This window comes from Hemiscyllium ocellatum, chromosome 33 (genome assembly GCF_020745735.1).
Source record: "Hemiscyllium ocellatum isolate sHemOce1 chromosome 33, sHemOce1.pat.X.cur, whole genome shotgun sequence".
In the NCBI taxonomy this organism is placed as follows: Eukaryota; Metazoa; Chordata; class Chondrichthyes; order Orectolobiformes; family Hemiscylliidae; genus Hemiscyllium; species Hemiscyllium ocellatum.
Window position 1 is genome coordinate 25,021,470 of NC_083433.1, and position 13,731 is coordinate 25,035,200.

The window sequence follows — 13,731 nt, forward strand, 5'->3', positions numbered from 1 at the left end:
CCAAACCCTTCCTATTCATATATCCATCCAAATGCCTCTTAAATGTTGCGATTGTGCCAGCCTCCACCACTTCCTATGGCAGCTCATTCCATACACGCACCACCCTCTGTGTGAAAATGTTGCCCCTTAGGTCTCTTTTATATCTTTCCCCTCTCACCCTAAACCTATGCCCTCTAGTTCTAGACTCCCCGACCCCAGGGAAAACACTTTGCCTATTTATCCTATCCATGCCCCTCATAATTTTGTAAACCTCTATAAGTTCACCCCTCAGCCTCTGACGCTCCAAGGAAAACAGCCCCAGCCTGTTCAGCCTCTCCCTATAGCTCAAATCCTCCAACCCTGGCAACATCCTTCTAAATCTTTTTTTGAACCCTTTCAAGTTTCACAACATCTTTCCAATAGGAAGGAGACCAGAATTGCACACAATATTCCAACAGTGGCCTAACCAATGTCCTGTACAGCCGCAGCATGACTTCCCAACTCCTGTACTCAATACTCTGATCAATAAAGGAAAGCATACCAAATGCCTTCTTCACTATCCTATCTACCTGCGACTCCACTTTCAAGGAGCTATGAACCTGCACTCCAAGGTCTCTTTGTTCAGCAACACTCATTAAGTGTATAAGTCCTGCTAAGACTTGCTTTCCCAAAATGCAGCACCTCGCATTTGTCTGAATTAAACTCCATCTGCTACTTCTCAGCCCATTGGCTCATCTGGTCCAGATCCAGTTGTAATCTGAGGTAACCGGTCCGGTGTGAAAGAAGATTTGAGGCCTAGGGTAATAGTGATAATCTTGTTTGATGGCAGGACATGCTTTTGGGGCTGAATGACCACTCTTGCTCCTATTTCTCAGATTCTTATTTCTCATCAAGCCCTGTTGATCTGTTATTCCTGCACTCACTGGCACACCTCGGCTCCTGGTTCAGCAAAGTCTCAATTTCAAAATTTTCTACAATATTACTCCTTCTTTCTCTGTAACCTCTTCAAGCTCCAGAATCTTCCTATATATCTCCTCCACTCTGGCCTCTTGAGCAATCCTGATTTATTCACTCCTCCATGATAGTGGTACTTTGAACTGCCCTAGAATTCCCTTGCTAATTGTTTCCACTTATTTAATTCCCTCTCCTCACATCTTTGACCACATTTTGAAAGCCTGTTTTTTTATCCCCGTATGTGGCTTGGTGTCAAATTTTATTTGATCATTGTTTCTATTAACACTTTTTTATGTTGAAGTTGCTAGACTAAAGCAAGATTTTATTATTGTGGTTCTGTTCGCGAGCTGGGAGTTTTTGTTGCAAACGTTTCGTCCCCTTTCTAGGTGACATCCTCCGTGCTTGGGAGCCTCCTGTGAAGCGCTTCTGTGATGTTTCCTCCGGCACTTGTAGTGGCTTGTCTCTGCCGCTTCCGGTTGTCAGTTGCTATCCGCTGCAGTGGCCGGTATATTGGGTCCAGGTCGATGTGTTTGTTGATAGAATCTGTGGATGAGTGCCATACCTCTAGGAATTCCCTGGCTGTTCTCTGTTTGGATTGCCCTATAATAGTAGTGTTGTCCCAGTCGAACTCATGTTGTTTGTCATCTGCGTGTGTGGCTACTAAGGATAGCTGGTCATGTCGTTTCATGGCTAGTTGGTGTTCATGGATGCGGGTTGTTAGCTGTCTTCCTGTTTGTCCTATGTAGTGTTTTGTGCAGTCCTTGCATGGGATTTTGTACACTATGTTGGTTTTGCTCATGCTGAGTATCGGGTCCTTTGTCCGGTGAGTTGTTGTCTGAGAGTGGCTGTTGGTTTGTGTGCTGTTATGAGTCCTAGTGGTCGCAGTAGTCTGGCTGTCAGTTCAGAAATGCTCCTGATGTATGGTAGTGTGGCTAGTCCTTTGGGTTGCGGCATGTCCTCGTTCCGTTGTCTTTTCCTTAGGCATCTGTTGATGAAATTGCACGGGTATCCGTTTTTGGTGAATACCTTGTATAGGTGTTCTTCTTCCTCTTTTTGCAGTTCTGGTGTGCTGCTGCAGTGTGTTGTGGCCCTTTTGAATAGTGTCCTGATGAAACTTTTGTGTGTGTTGGGGTGGTTGCTTTCATAGTTCAGGACTTGGTCTGTGTGTGTGGCTTTCCTGTATACCTTCGCACAATTTCTCAGACAACAACTCACCAGGACAAAGGACCCGATACCCAGCATGAGCAAAACCAACATAGTGTACAAAATCCCATGCAAGGACTGCACAAAACACAACACAGGACAAACAGGAAGACAGCTAACAACCCGCATCCATGAACACCAACTAGCCACGAAACAACACAACCAGCTATCCTTAGTAGCCACACACGCAGATGACAAACAACACGAATTCGACTGGGACAACATTATTATTATAGGGCAAGCCAAACAGAGAACAGCCAGGGAATTCCTAGAGGCATGGCACTCATCCACAGATTCTATCAACAAACACATCGACCTGGACCCAATATACCGGCCACTGCAGCGGACAGCAACTGACAACCGGAAGCGGCAGAGACAAGCCACTATAAGTGCCGGAGGAAACATCACAGAAGCGCTTCACAGGAGGCTCCCAAGCACTGAGGATGTCACCTAGAAAGGGGACGAAACGTTTGCAACAAAAACTCCCAGCTCGGCGAACAGAACCACAACAACAAGCACCCGAGCTACAAATCTTCTCCCAAACTTTGAGCAAGATTTTATCTTGTTGGAAAAACCCCCTTGAGAAACAATTCCTAATATTTCTTTGGCATTATTGACTGTGATTCCAAATGAGTTGAGGCTTGATTTCTTCTTAAAAAAAAACATTCATGCAGCCAACTTTTGAGATATAAGGAGTTATTTTGGTATCTCTGCCTCTGTAACTAAACTGTCCATTCCTGACATTGTTAATATAATATATTTAGTCCGTTATCACCTAAAACTGACAGTTGTGTCAATCAACAGTTAGTGAGTGAAGTTATGAAGGATGGTGACAAAAACGAACTGCTACATTTTTAACTGCTGCTGGTAAATAAACAATCCTTGCCCCATGTTCTTTTGACAGAGCTGTATTCTGACATGTTTTCAGCAGCACAGTTCCTGATCAAGATCTTACTCTGATTATACTTTACCCTTTCCTGGCTTCATGTTAAAATCAGCTGATGTGTAAGGACAAAGATTCTATGTATCTCCTGGTGTCTTACTTCATCTGGGGTCAACAGTCGGCCAGATATGTGAAATTTAGGGAATCCATAAACTTCTGTTTCAAACTAAGACCCAAGGGTATAACCTGAATTTTATGTCTTTGAGTTGACCATCTAATATGACTGATTTTATTCCACCTTTTGCTTTTCCTGTTTATCTGTAGTTATCTCATTTGCTAATACTCATAAATTGTTACAGATGATGTACAGGAGGCCTATAATCTTATCAAAGACCTGGAGCCAACAACTCCTCAAGTAAGTAGACTTTGTAAGGTTTTATGCAGTACAGCCTATTTACAACTAATTATCAATGACTGGACAGCTAGAAACAGTGAGGATCTGTCATGCTGTCATGTGCTTGGTTAGTGAATTAAAAGTATTTTGTTCATACCAATTTTGTTCATATTTTAAATTAGATGTGAAATGATAGAGTGTGTATAAAAGCTAAGATTTCAATGAAATCTGATTTCCAAATGCCTACTTTCTACATGTGCCGTAAGAGAAGAACTGGAAAAACATTGCCACAATATTTTAGGGTCTTTTATTAGGCACTAGTCAAAAAAACCCAGATTAACCAAAATGTATCCTTATCCTTTCGGTGGACTTTGTCTTTTCTGTCTTGATCAAATTCCACCCAATGCAAATTGTAAAAAAGGCTCTTGGTGCTGGATTTACACAAAATAATGCAACTCCAGCTCTTAACACCTGGCAAACTTTCAATTCCTTAAAGTTTCAAGTTCTCCACAGTTCCTAGCTTCTCGTCATTTTCTCTGGTCACCATGAGTAATTTAGTAATCAACTGTGGACACACGAAGAGCAAATTCGTAATTCTTATGTTCAGCATTTCCTCTATTTACTTAACACCAGCATTAAAATGACAATGTATTTTAAGGAGATTAACATTTCCATGATGGTACTAGAGGTAGAAATGTTATGTGAATACTTTTATGTTTGTTCATTTCCACCATAGTAAAAAATGCCTCATATGTTCCCCAAATACAGTTAAATATGCTTCACTGATATAGTAACTTTAAAAAAAATCAGCCATAATTCAGAACTGATAATAACTTGCATTTGTATTGTACATTTAACATGGTAGAACATCACAAGGAAGTTCACAACAAAATGACTAGTCAAAACTTGCAACTGAGCCACATAAAAGATTGGTTGAAGACAGATGGGACAAGTTTAGCTTGGGATTACGTTTGGCATGGACTGGTTGGACTGAAGACTCTGTTCCCGTGCTGTATGGCTCTGAGTGTTCCTCAAGGAGCAATTTAAAGGAGGAAAGAAAGATAGCAAACAAAACAGGTTGAGGGAGTGAATTTCAGAGTTGAAGGCACTGCTGTTAATGGGTGGCATTGAAAATTGGGCAGAAGGCCAGAACTGAAGTAGTGTAGAAATCTCTGGGGATTTATAGTCTAGGTGGAGGTTACAGATGTATAGTGGAGGGGACACAGTGTTGGAATTTGAATTTAAGAATATAGATTTAAAACTGAGATCTTGCTGAATTGTGAATCACTGTATCTCTGTGATCCCATGTTCACTAAAGTGAACAAGACTTTACATGAGTAAGGATACAAGCAACAGAGATTTGATTGATTTCAAGAATTTCAAGAGTAAATGGTGGAAGTTCAGCCAGCAGAGCACTGACTGGTCTTGAAGTAACAAAGGCATCGACAAGGTTTTCAGTGGCAGATGAGCAGAAATTGTGACAGAAATGCACTATGTTATGGAGGTGGAAGTGGGCAGTGATGGTGATGGAGATGAAATGGAATCGGAAGCTCAAATCCTCATTAATTAGAATGCCATGGTTACAGAGCTTAAGGCTAAATCAGACTGTTGTTAGGGAGAGAAATGAAGTCGATCCTTAGTAAAAGCTATTTGTGACAGAGATAGAAGACAGTAGCCTTAGTCATTGCAATGTTTATTTGGAGAAAGTGAGGGCTACAGATGTTGGAGATCAGAGTCGAGATTGTGCTGCTGGAAAAGCACAGCAGGTCAGGCAGCTTCTAAGGAGCAGGGGAATCGGCGTTTTGGGGAAGAGCCCTTCATCAGGAATGTTTATTTGGAAGCAATTTCTGTTCATCTAATCCTGCAGTCTGACAAGCAGTATAACACAGTCCAGACTGCAGAAGTAAATCAAACAGTTAAAGCACTTTCGGTAATCTTAAGTTCAAGCTTAACATGCACTGCATTTTGCCTCATCAATTTTCCATAATGATATAAATTATGAGTAAGATCAAATTACCACAAATGTTGGAAAGCTGAAACAAGGACAGAGTGTATAAGAAATGTAACAAGTCGGCAGCATCTGTGGAGAGAGAAATAGATTGAATGTTTTGAGTTTAGTATGACTCTTCCTTGGAACGGAAAGGTTTTAGAAAATTGTTCTTTTCTCTACTTTTAACAGAAGCAGACCCAAAGATAAAGGTGTTGTTAATGGTGGAGAAAGAGAAAGACAAATGTAAAATTAGTGTAAATTTAAGTGTGAAAGGAAGACATTGGGTCTTTACTCTTGAGAGGAAGGTAAACAAGACACGCCTCTGGGGGAGTGGGTGGAGAGAATGCAAGAAAAATAGAGAACAGGCACAAAATATGGTCAGTTTCTGAAGTTATGAATTCAATATTGAGATCTCGAGGCTGTAAAGTGCCTAAGTAGAGCATGAGATGCTTTTCCGTTTTCTTATGTTGTGCTTTGTTGGAACATTGTGGCAGACCCAAGGCAGAAATATTAGATGAGAGGAAGATGGTTTAATGGCAAGCAACTGTGAGGTCAGGGTCATTCCTACAAACACAGAAGCAGTGTTCCATGTACCAGTCACCCAGTCAAATTTATGAGAGTCTTTTGAAGAAGCCTGAATCAGAATTGATAGGAAAGAACAAATAGATGTGTTGGATTTGGACTTCCAAAAGGCATTCAACAAGGTACCTTAGAAAGGTTAACTCATGAGGTAAGAGCCTGTGGTAGGATATTGGCATGGATAGAGAATTCGCTGATGGAAAGGAAACAGGACCAGAGATAAAGGGGTTCTTTTTCAGGTTGTCAACCTCTAACCAGTGGAGACCCACAGGAATCAGTGCTGGGATCACAACTGTTTACAGTATATTTTAATAACTTGGAGGAAGGAAACAAATATTCTTCAGCCAAATATACAGAAGACACAAAAATATGTGGAAATTCAAGTTGTAAAGGGAATGTGAACTGTTTACAAAGAGATATTTATAGGTTAAGTAAGTGGTCAAAAAGTTGGGAAATTGAGCATAAATTGGAGAAAATGTGCATTTCATTTTGTAATGGTGAATAAAATAGTATATTTAATTGGAGAATAGCTGCAGAAGGCCACAGCATAAAGAAATGTGGGAGTACTGTAGTGATTGTGACAAGGTCAAGCAGTCGTACCTCATTGATACAATTCAGGGTAAACCCCTCTGCTAATTTAAAACCCGCAACGCAGAGAAGATTTATGCCGTGCAGTAATCTGTGAAAATTTGAGAGGTTAAGAACCATTTAAAGTAAAAATTAACAACTTTATTTCTTAAAGTGTAACAGAGAATATTTAACTAACAACTACTTACAACTCCTTCCTCAAACCTATCTTTTACCTTCCTTTCTACAATAGTAGTCCGATAAAACTCCCAATTAAGATTTACAGAACAGAACTTCTAATCTTAAAACCAGGCAGCTTTCGGTTCTTCTCTGTATTCCTGTCTTCATTTCTTCTTCTTGGGTATTCTGCTTCACTGGTTACTGACCGACAAAGGTACCATTAAGAGAGCTATTCTCTGGGCAGTTTACTGATGCTGGCTTGGCAGTTCTTCTCCCAACTGTTCAATTTTCCCCGGTCTTATACCCCCCCAAAGCATTAGATTATGTCATTGGCTTTTAAGATTATCAGTATACTAAATTCAAACTTAATTGGGATTTGGGATTTTTGGGGTATAATTTAAACTGATTGGCCAAATTCAAATTTGTTTTTGTCTCTTAGCAACTCTGCCAGTGTTATCTGTTCTGAACCAAATGTTACTTTGTAAATTCTCCAGCACTCAACGTGCTTGCCAAGACCTGTCCTCTTTTGAAGGTACAGCACACTGTTACACCTTCATAACATCATAGAAGTGAATCTTTAAAGGGTTCAGAAAAGATTTATAAAGATGTTGCCAGGATTGCAGGATTGAGCTATAGGGTGAGGCTGAATAGACTGGGGCTATTTTCTCTGGAGTGTCAGAGGCTGAGGGGTGATCATATAGAGGTTTATAAAAGCATAAGGTGCATAAATAGGGTGAATAGATGAGGTTTTTTCTCTGTGGTGGGGAAGTCCAAAACTTGAGGGCATAGATTTAAAACTTCAGGGGAAAGATTTAAAAGAGATCTAAGGAGCAACTTTTTCACACAGAGGGTGGTACATGTATGGCATGAACTACCAGAGGAAGTGGTGGAGGCTGGTACAATTACAACATTTAAAAGGTATCTGGTTGGGTGTAAGAATATTGAAGGGTTTAAAGGAATAAGGGCAAAATGCTGGCACATGGGACTAGATATCTGGTTGGCATGGATAAATTGGACCGACGAATCTGTTTCTGTGCTGTATATCTCTATGACTCCATGACTGTAGTTAAAATACAAACAAAGAAGAATTTAGAATAATTTAACCGAGTAATAGATACAGTATCTATGGCGAATTAACTGTTTCAATGGAGTAACATCCCATAAACCCTTTGGCAAAAAGGCACATTCAGACACAGTTTTTTACATGGAATTCTCCAATGCAGGTGAAGAAAAATACCAAGAGGAAGTTCAGAGACAATAGCAGCTAGGAATCATTCACTGAAGCCTCCAATTCTTTTGAGACCCCAAAGGCTTCTGCTGTTTAAAGCTAAAAGAACTAGAAAGCCTGGTCTGTGAGAGCTGGCCACACCCAGGCTGCTTCCATTGTTCCAACTTAAAAAAAAACCCAAAGCCTAATAAATTGTTTACTCAAGTTGTCTTCAATAGCTAGTTTGGCGCCTTTGCCTTTCAGCCTCTCTTCAAAAAGGATTTTAAAGTGACAGCATTGTCATAGCCCTGACTGACAGATAAGAACAGGAGTGTCAGACATCTGTTCTCTCATGAGAGGTACGTCCGAGGGAGCTGGATCAGTGTTAAGAACTCCCCACATGTAGATAAAGGGTGTGACTTAGTGACGGATACCAGCCTCTAGAGAGCCATTTCAGGTACAGAAAAACACAGAAAGCTAGCACGTAGGTATGAAAAGCAAATCTGTGTATGCAGAAAATCTGAAACAAAACCTGAAATTGCTATCAAAACTCAGCAAGTCTGGTGGCATCTGTGGAGAAAAAGCAGAGTCAACTGAAGGATCAATGGACCTGAAGCATTGACTCTGTTTTCTCTCCACAGATGCTGCCACACCTGCTGAGTTTCTCCAGCAATGTTTGTTTTTGTAACACACATGTGCAACAGGTAATCAGCAAGTCAAATGGAATGTTGGCTCTTGTTTCAAGTGGGTTGACGTATAAGAGTAGGGATGTCCTACTGCAAAAGTAGAAGGTGCTGATGAGTCCATATCTGGAGTACATTGTGCAGTTTTAGCCTGATATGAATAATAATTTCATTGGGGGGTGTTCACTAAAGGCTACCTTATGTGGACAGACTATCTTATGAGCAAAGGCTAAACAGGTTGGGAGTCTACTCACTGGAGTTTGAAGAATGAGAGGTGATCTTGTTGAAACACATAAGTTCTAATGGAGCTTGGCAGGGTAAATGCTGAGAGGATGTTTCCCTTGATTGGAGAGTTTATGATCAGAGGGCATAGTCTGAGAATAAAAGGGTGTCAATTCAACTGAGATAAGGAGGAATTTCTTCTTTGTGGGTTGAGAGTCTCCTTGTCACAGAGAGTTGTAAGGACAGAGTCCGTGTCTGTGTTTAGATTACTTACAGTGTGGAAACAGGCCCTTCAGCCCAACAAGTCCACACCGACCCGCCAAAGCGCAACCCACCCATACCCCTACATTTACCCCTTACCTAACACTATGGGCAATTTAGCATGGCCAATTCACCTGACCTGCACATTTTTGGACTGTGGGAGGAAACTGGAGCACCCGGAGGAAACCCACGCAGACACGGGGAGAACATGCAAACTCCACACAGTCAGTCGCCTGAGGTGGGAATTGAACCCGGGTCTCTGGCTCTGTGAGGCAGCAGTGCTAACCACTGTGCCACCGTGTGTTTAAGGTTGAGACAGACAGGCGGGCGTTAAAGGACATCAGATGTGAGTCGACCAGGATCATGTTGAGTGGTGGAGTACCCTTGAGGGATCAAATGACCTACTGCTGCTCCTACATTTTATGGTCTTGTCATCTGCATTTGGTTTCACCAATGTAAAGGAGACAGCAGTGAACAGTACCTCACCTTTCTGTTGCCCTGGCCTCTACCAATGTCAAAATTGTAAAGAAAACTCAATTTTCCAACATCTTTCAGTTCTGAAGAGGTGTTATATCAGACTTGAAATGTTAACTGTGTTTCTCCACAGATGTTTTTCTCTCTCCTCCAGATCTTCCGAGTTTCTCAAGCATTTTGCGTGCTTAAGTACAAGGATGGGCAGTATAAGCCAAATTTATGCAATCTTGGAATATAGAAAATTTAGGAATGATTTGATTAATGTATTTATAATGTTAAAAGGATGGATACAAAAGGCTGAATCTTAGCTTTTTTTTGTTGAAGGGCAAACCACACTGAGTTTGTTGGAGGGAATCTTAATGCAAGGCCAGATGGGCTTTCTTGTTGAGTCTGATTCAGCTTGTTGCATTAATTGCCATTGTGCTCCTATGGCATGTGTCATATCTGATTTCAGTCCCGTTATACTGGGTCAAAAATAGTAATTACTGGAAAAGCACAGCAAGTCTGGCAGCATCTGTGGAAAGAAATCAGTCCTGAGGAAGAGTCACTTGACCCGAAATATTAACTTTCATTTCTCTCCACAGATGCTGCCAGATCCGCTGAGCTTTTCCAGCAATTTCTGTTTTTATCTCAGATTTACAGCATCCGCAGTTCTTTCAGCTATTATACTGTGTGTTGTTCCCAAAACAACTTACTATTCATTGGTAATATGGAATTAATTGGTATCTCTGGTGCATGTGCCATCTCATTGTGTACTGAGACAAGCACTGTCACTCCTGAACCCTGGCAGTTACTAACAATTATCCTGGACAATGACAGGCCACGGTTAATCAGCATTCCACTTTGGAGCTTCAAATGTGCTCACTCTTCCTCCAGGACCAACAATGCAGGTATTAAACCATGACAATCTAAAACAAGGTTGCCATCCAGATTGAAACCATGTGGAGGAATGCCCAGCATCATAAGAAGGAAGTCAATGCCTTCTCCCCTCCACCAAAATAAGTCATTCAAATCTCTCCGATACCTTATCACACCTTATACCACTCTTATTTCCTGCAACATCTTCCTCACTTGGCCTTACCTAACCCGTGACATCGTTCACTCTACATGCCCTCTGTGCTGTGTGCTCACTTTCTTGGGACACCTCCCCACCTGCGCTGACTGTAATATCTGTGTCACCCACTTTCATCCTCCACAATACCTGCCCCTTTCTCATTCAAACAATAAAACAGCCCACAGTATAGCAGAAAGAATCATGACGGGTGCTCTGCCTGTTTGGTTCATCACCCCTTATGAGTGCAGGCCAGGACTGGAATCACACTCCTGTGCTGGGAATACCTGAATGAAGGCTATCCCCACTAATGACTGAGATCTGCTGACAATTATGAAGGCCTCCTGGTTTAATATCTGCACTAAACAGCATGGAAAAATAGTAGTAGGCTGATAATTCTGGCTGAAGAAGCAAGGCAAGAATGCTTATTTTATTATGTCTTACCTACCTGAACTTTATCTGTCACTGGACCTGACTTCACATAGACTATGCCTGTTGGCCATGCAGGGTTGCCATGAGGTTTCTACACAAAATATCATCCCCTGAAGTAAACTATCTCTCATTTGGCAGAGTCTTCTGTCTGCATTGATGTTTGTTTCTGATGCTGTTTCACCACTATGTCCCTGCCTCCGCAGTTCCGCAAAGATCGGATTTAACTTGGTGTGAAGTCTTCTCCCCGTTAGCAAATGTTCTGTTGTTATTTCCTTAATAATTGATTCCAATAATTTTCCAACAATAGATGTTAGGCTAATTGGCTGATAGCTTTTTACCTCCCTTCCTTTTTTGTATAGGGGTGTCACGTTTGCAGTTTTACAGTCCTCCAGAATGCTTCTCTAGAATCCAATGATTTTTGAAAATTGCAAGCAATGCACTTAGAACAAAGAGCAGTATGGCACAGGAGCAGGTCCTTTAGCCCTCTAAGCCTGTGCTGATACATTTTGCCCTTCCATACTAAAACTGTCTTCACTTGGAGGATCTATAGTCCCCCTATTCCTTTCCTGTTCATGTATTCGTCCAGGTTCTTCTTGAATGCTGCTATTGTGTCTGCTTCCACCACCTCTGACAGTACATTCCAGACACTCATCACCTTTTGCATATAAAAAAAACCTTGCCTTGCACATGTGTTTTTAAACTCTACACCCCCACCCCCCCACGCCACGCAACTTGAACCTGTGTCCCCTCCACCCTGGAAAAAACCTCATATTCTCCATTCTATCCATGTCACTCACAATCTTGTAAACTTCTATCAAGTTGCCCCTCAACCTCCTGTGTTCCAGTAAAAACAATCTCAATCTATCCAACCTTTCTTCACAGCTAAAATCCCCCATACCAGGCAACATGCTGTAAACTTTGTCTGTACCCTCTCCAAAGTATCCACATCCTTCTGGCAGTGTGGTAATCAGAACTGTACATAGTATTCCAAATGTGACCTAACTAGTGTTCTATAAAGTTGTAGTCCAACTTGCCTTTCCTTATACGCAGTGTCCATTCCAATGAAGGCAAGCGTGCCATTGGCCTTTTTTTACTACCTTATCTACCTGCACTGCCACCTTCCGTGACTCATGGACCTGCAAACCTAGATCTCTCTGCATATCAGTACCCCAAGGGTTCTTCCATTCACTGTACAATTTCCACCTGTACTTGACCGTCCAATCATTTCACAATTGTGTGCATTCACCTCCATTTGCCATTTTTCTGCCCATGCCTCCTATTATATATCCTGTTGTATCCTCTGACAATCCTTCTCACTATCTGCAACTCTACCAATCTTTGTATTGTCCACAAACCTACTAATTAGACCAGCCATGTTTTTCTTCAAATCATTTATATAGACCATGAACAACAAAGATGCCAGCACTGATCCCTATGGAACACCACTAGTCACAGCCCTCCATTCTGAAAAGTATTCTTCCACCACTATCCTCTGTCTCCTAAGACTAAGCTAATTCTGTGTCCATCTTCCCAGCTCACCTCTGATGTGACTTGACCTTTGGTACCAGTCTGCCAGGAAGGATCTTGTCAAAGGCTTTACTGAAGCCCATGTAGACAACATCATCCGCTTTTCCCTCATCAATCATCTTCATCACTTGCTAAAAAACTTGATCAAGTTAGTGAGGCACGACCTCCCCCACACAAAACCCTGCTGTCTGTCACTAGTAGGTCCATTTGCTTCTAAATGCGTATAGATCTTGCCCCTGAGAATCTTTTCCAACAATTTTCCTACCACCAACATGAGGCTCACAAGCTTGTAATTTCCTAGATTATCCCTGCTACCCTTCTTAAAGAATGGGGCAACACTGGTTATTTTCCTGTCCTCTGGAACATCATCTAAGGCCAAAGAGGACACAAAGATGTCTGTCAATGCTCCAGCAATTTGTTCTCTTACCTTCCTTGATATTCCCCAGGGTACTTAGCTACCTTAATCCTTTTTAAGATGCACAACACCTCTTCCTTTTTAATGGCAACTTGGCTTAGAAATTTGACAACCTTCCCTAAGATCATCCTCCACTAATTCCTTCACTTTGGTTAATACTTACACAAAATATTCTTTTAGGACCATACCTGCCCTCCTCTTTTCAGCAGAGTTTCCCTGCCTATTCTTGTTCTTAGTCCTGTTTGCCTTGGTTTCTAACTCACCCTCAATTTCTGCAACTACTCATCTGGTTTCCATCCCTGTGCCACACTAGTACAAACCCTCCCCTGCCACTCTACCAAGTACCCGCTAAGGACATCAGTCTTGGTCTTGCCCAGGTATAACCCATCCAGTTTGTACAGGTCCCACCTCCCCTCAATCTACTATCTCTATAGCTATTTCATTCAGGATCCTAGAATGCAAAGCATCATGGTCAGGGGACTAATACTACTTCTTTAGTGATGGCACTGGTACTTAATTCCTCCCCTCTATTCTTTCATATCTGGGGTCATTGAAAGTGTCTTTCACCATGATAGTGAGCAAATTGCTGAGAGATGCAACCTGATTCAGTCTATGATTTGGGTGCAAATCCCTGAGTGCAGTGTCATTGCAGAGTTGCTGAGCTATCATAAGGTGCAGCATTGAAGTGCAGAAGTGTCCTGCAAGTGATTTGGAGATGTGACATGAGGGT

General features: G+C 41.6%; 1 protein-coding gene across 1 annotated transcript in view; it reads left to right on the forward strand.

Annotated features, from left to right (window-relative positions):
* Positions 1-13,731, forward strand: part of ift56 (intraflagellar transport 56) — a 101,863-nt gene that overhangs the window by 49,031 nt on the left and 39,101 nt on the right. Inside the window, exon 10 of the mRNA XM_060849149.1 lies at positions 3,379-3,434. Coding sequence (XP_060705132.1) covers positions 3,379-3,434 — 56 coding nt within the window. The remainder of the gene's footprint in view (positions 1-3,378; positions 3,435-13,731) is intronic.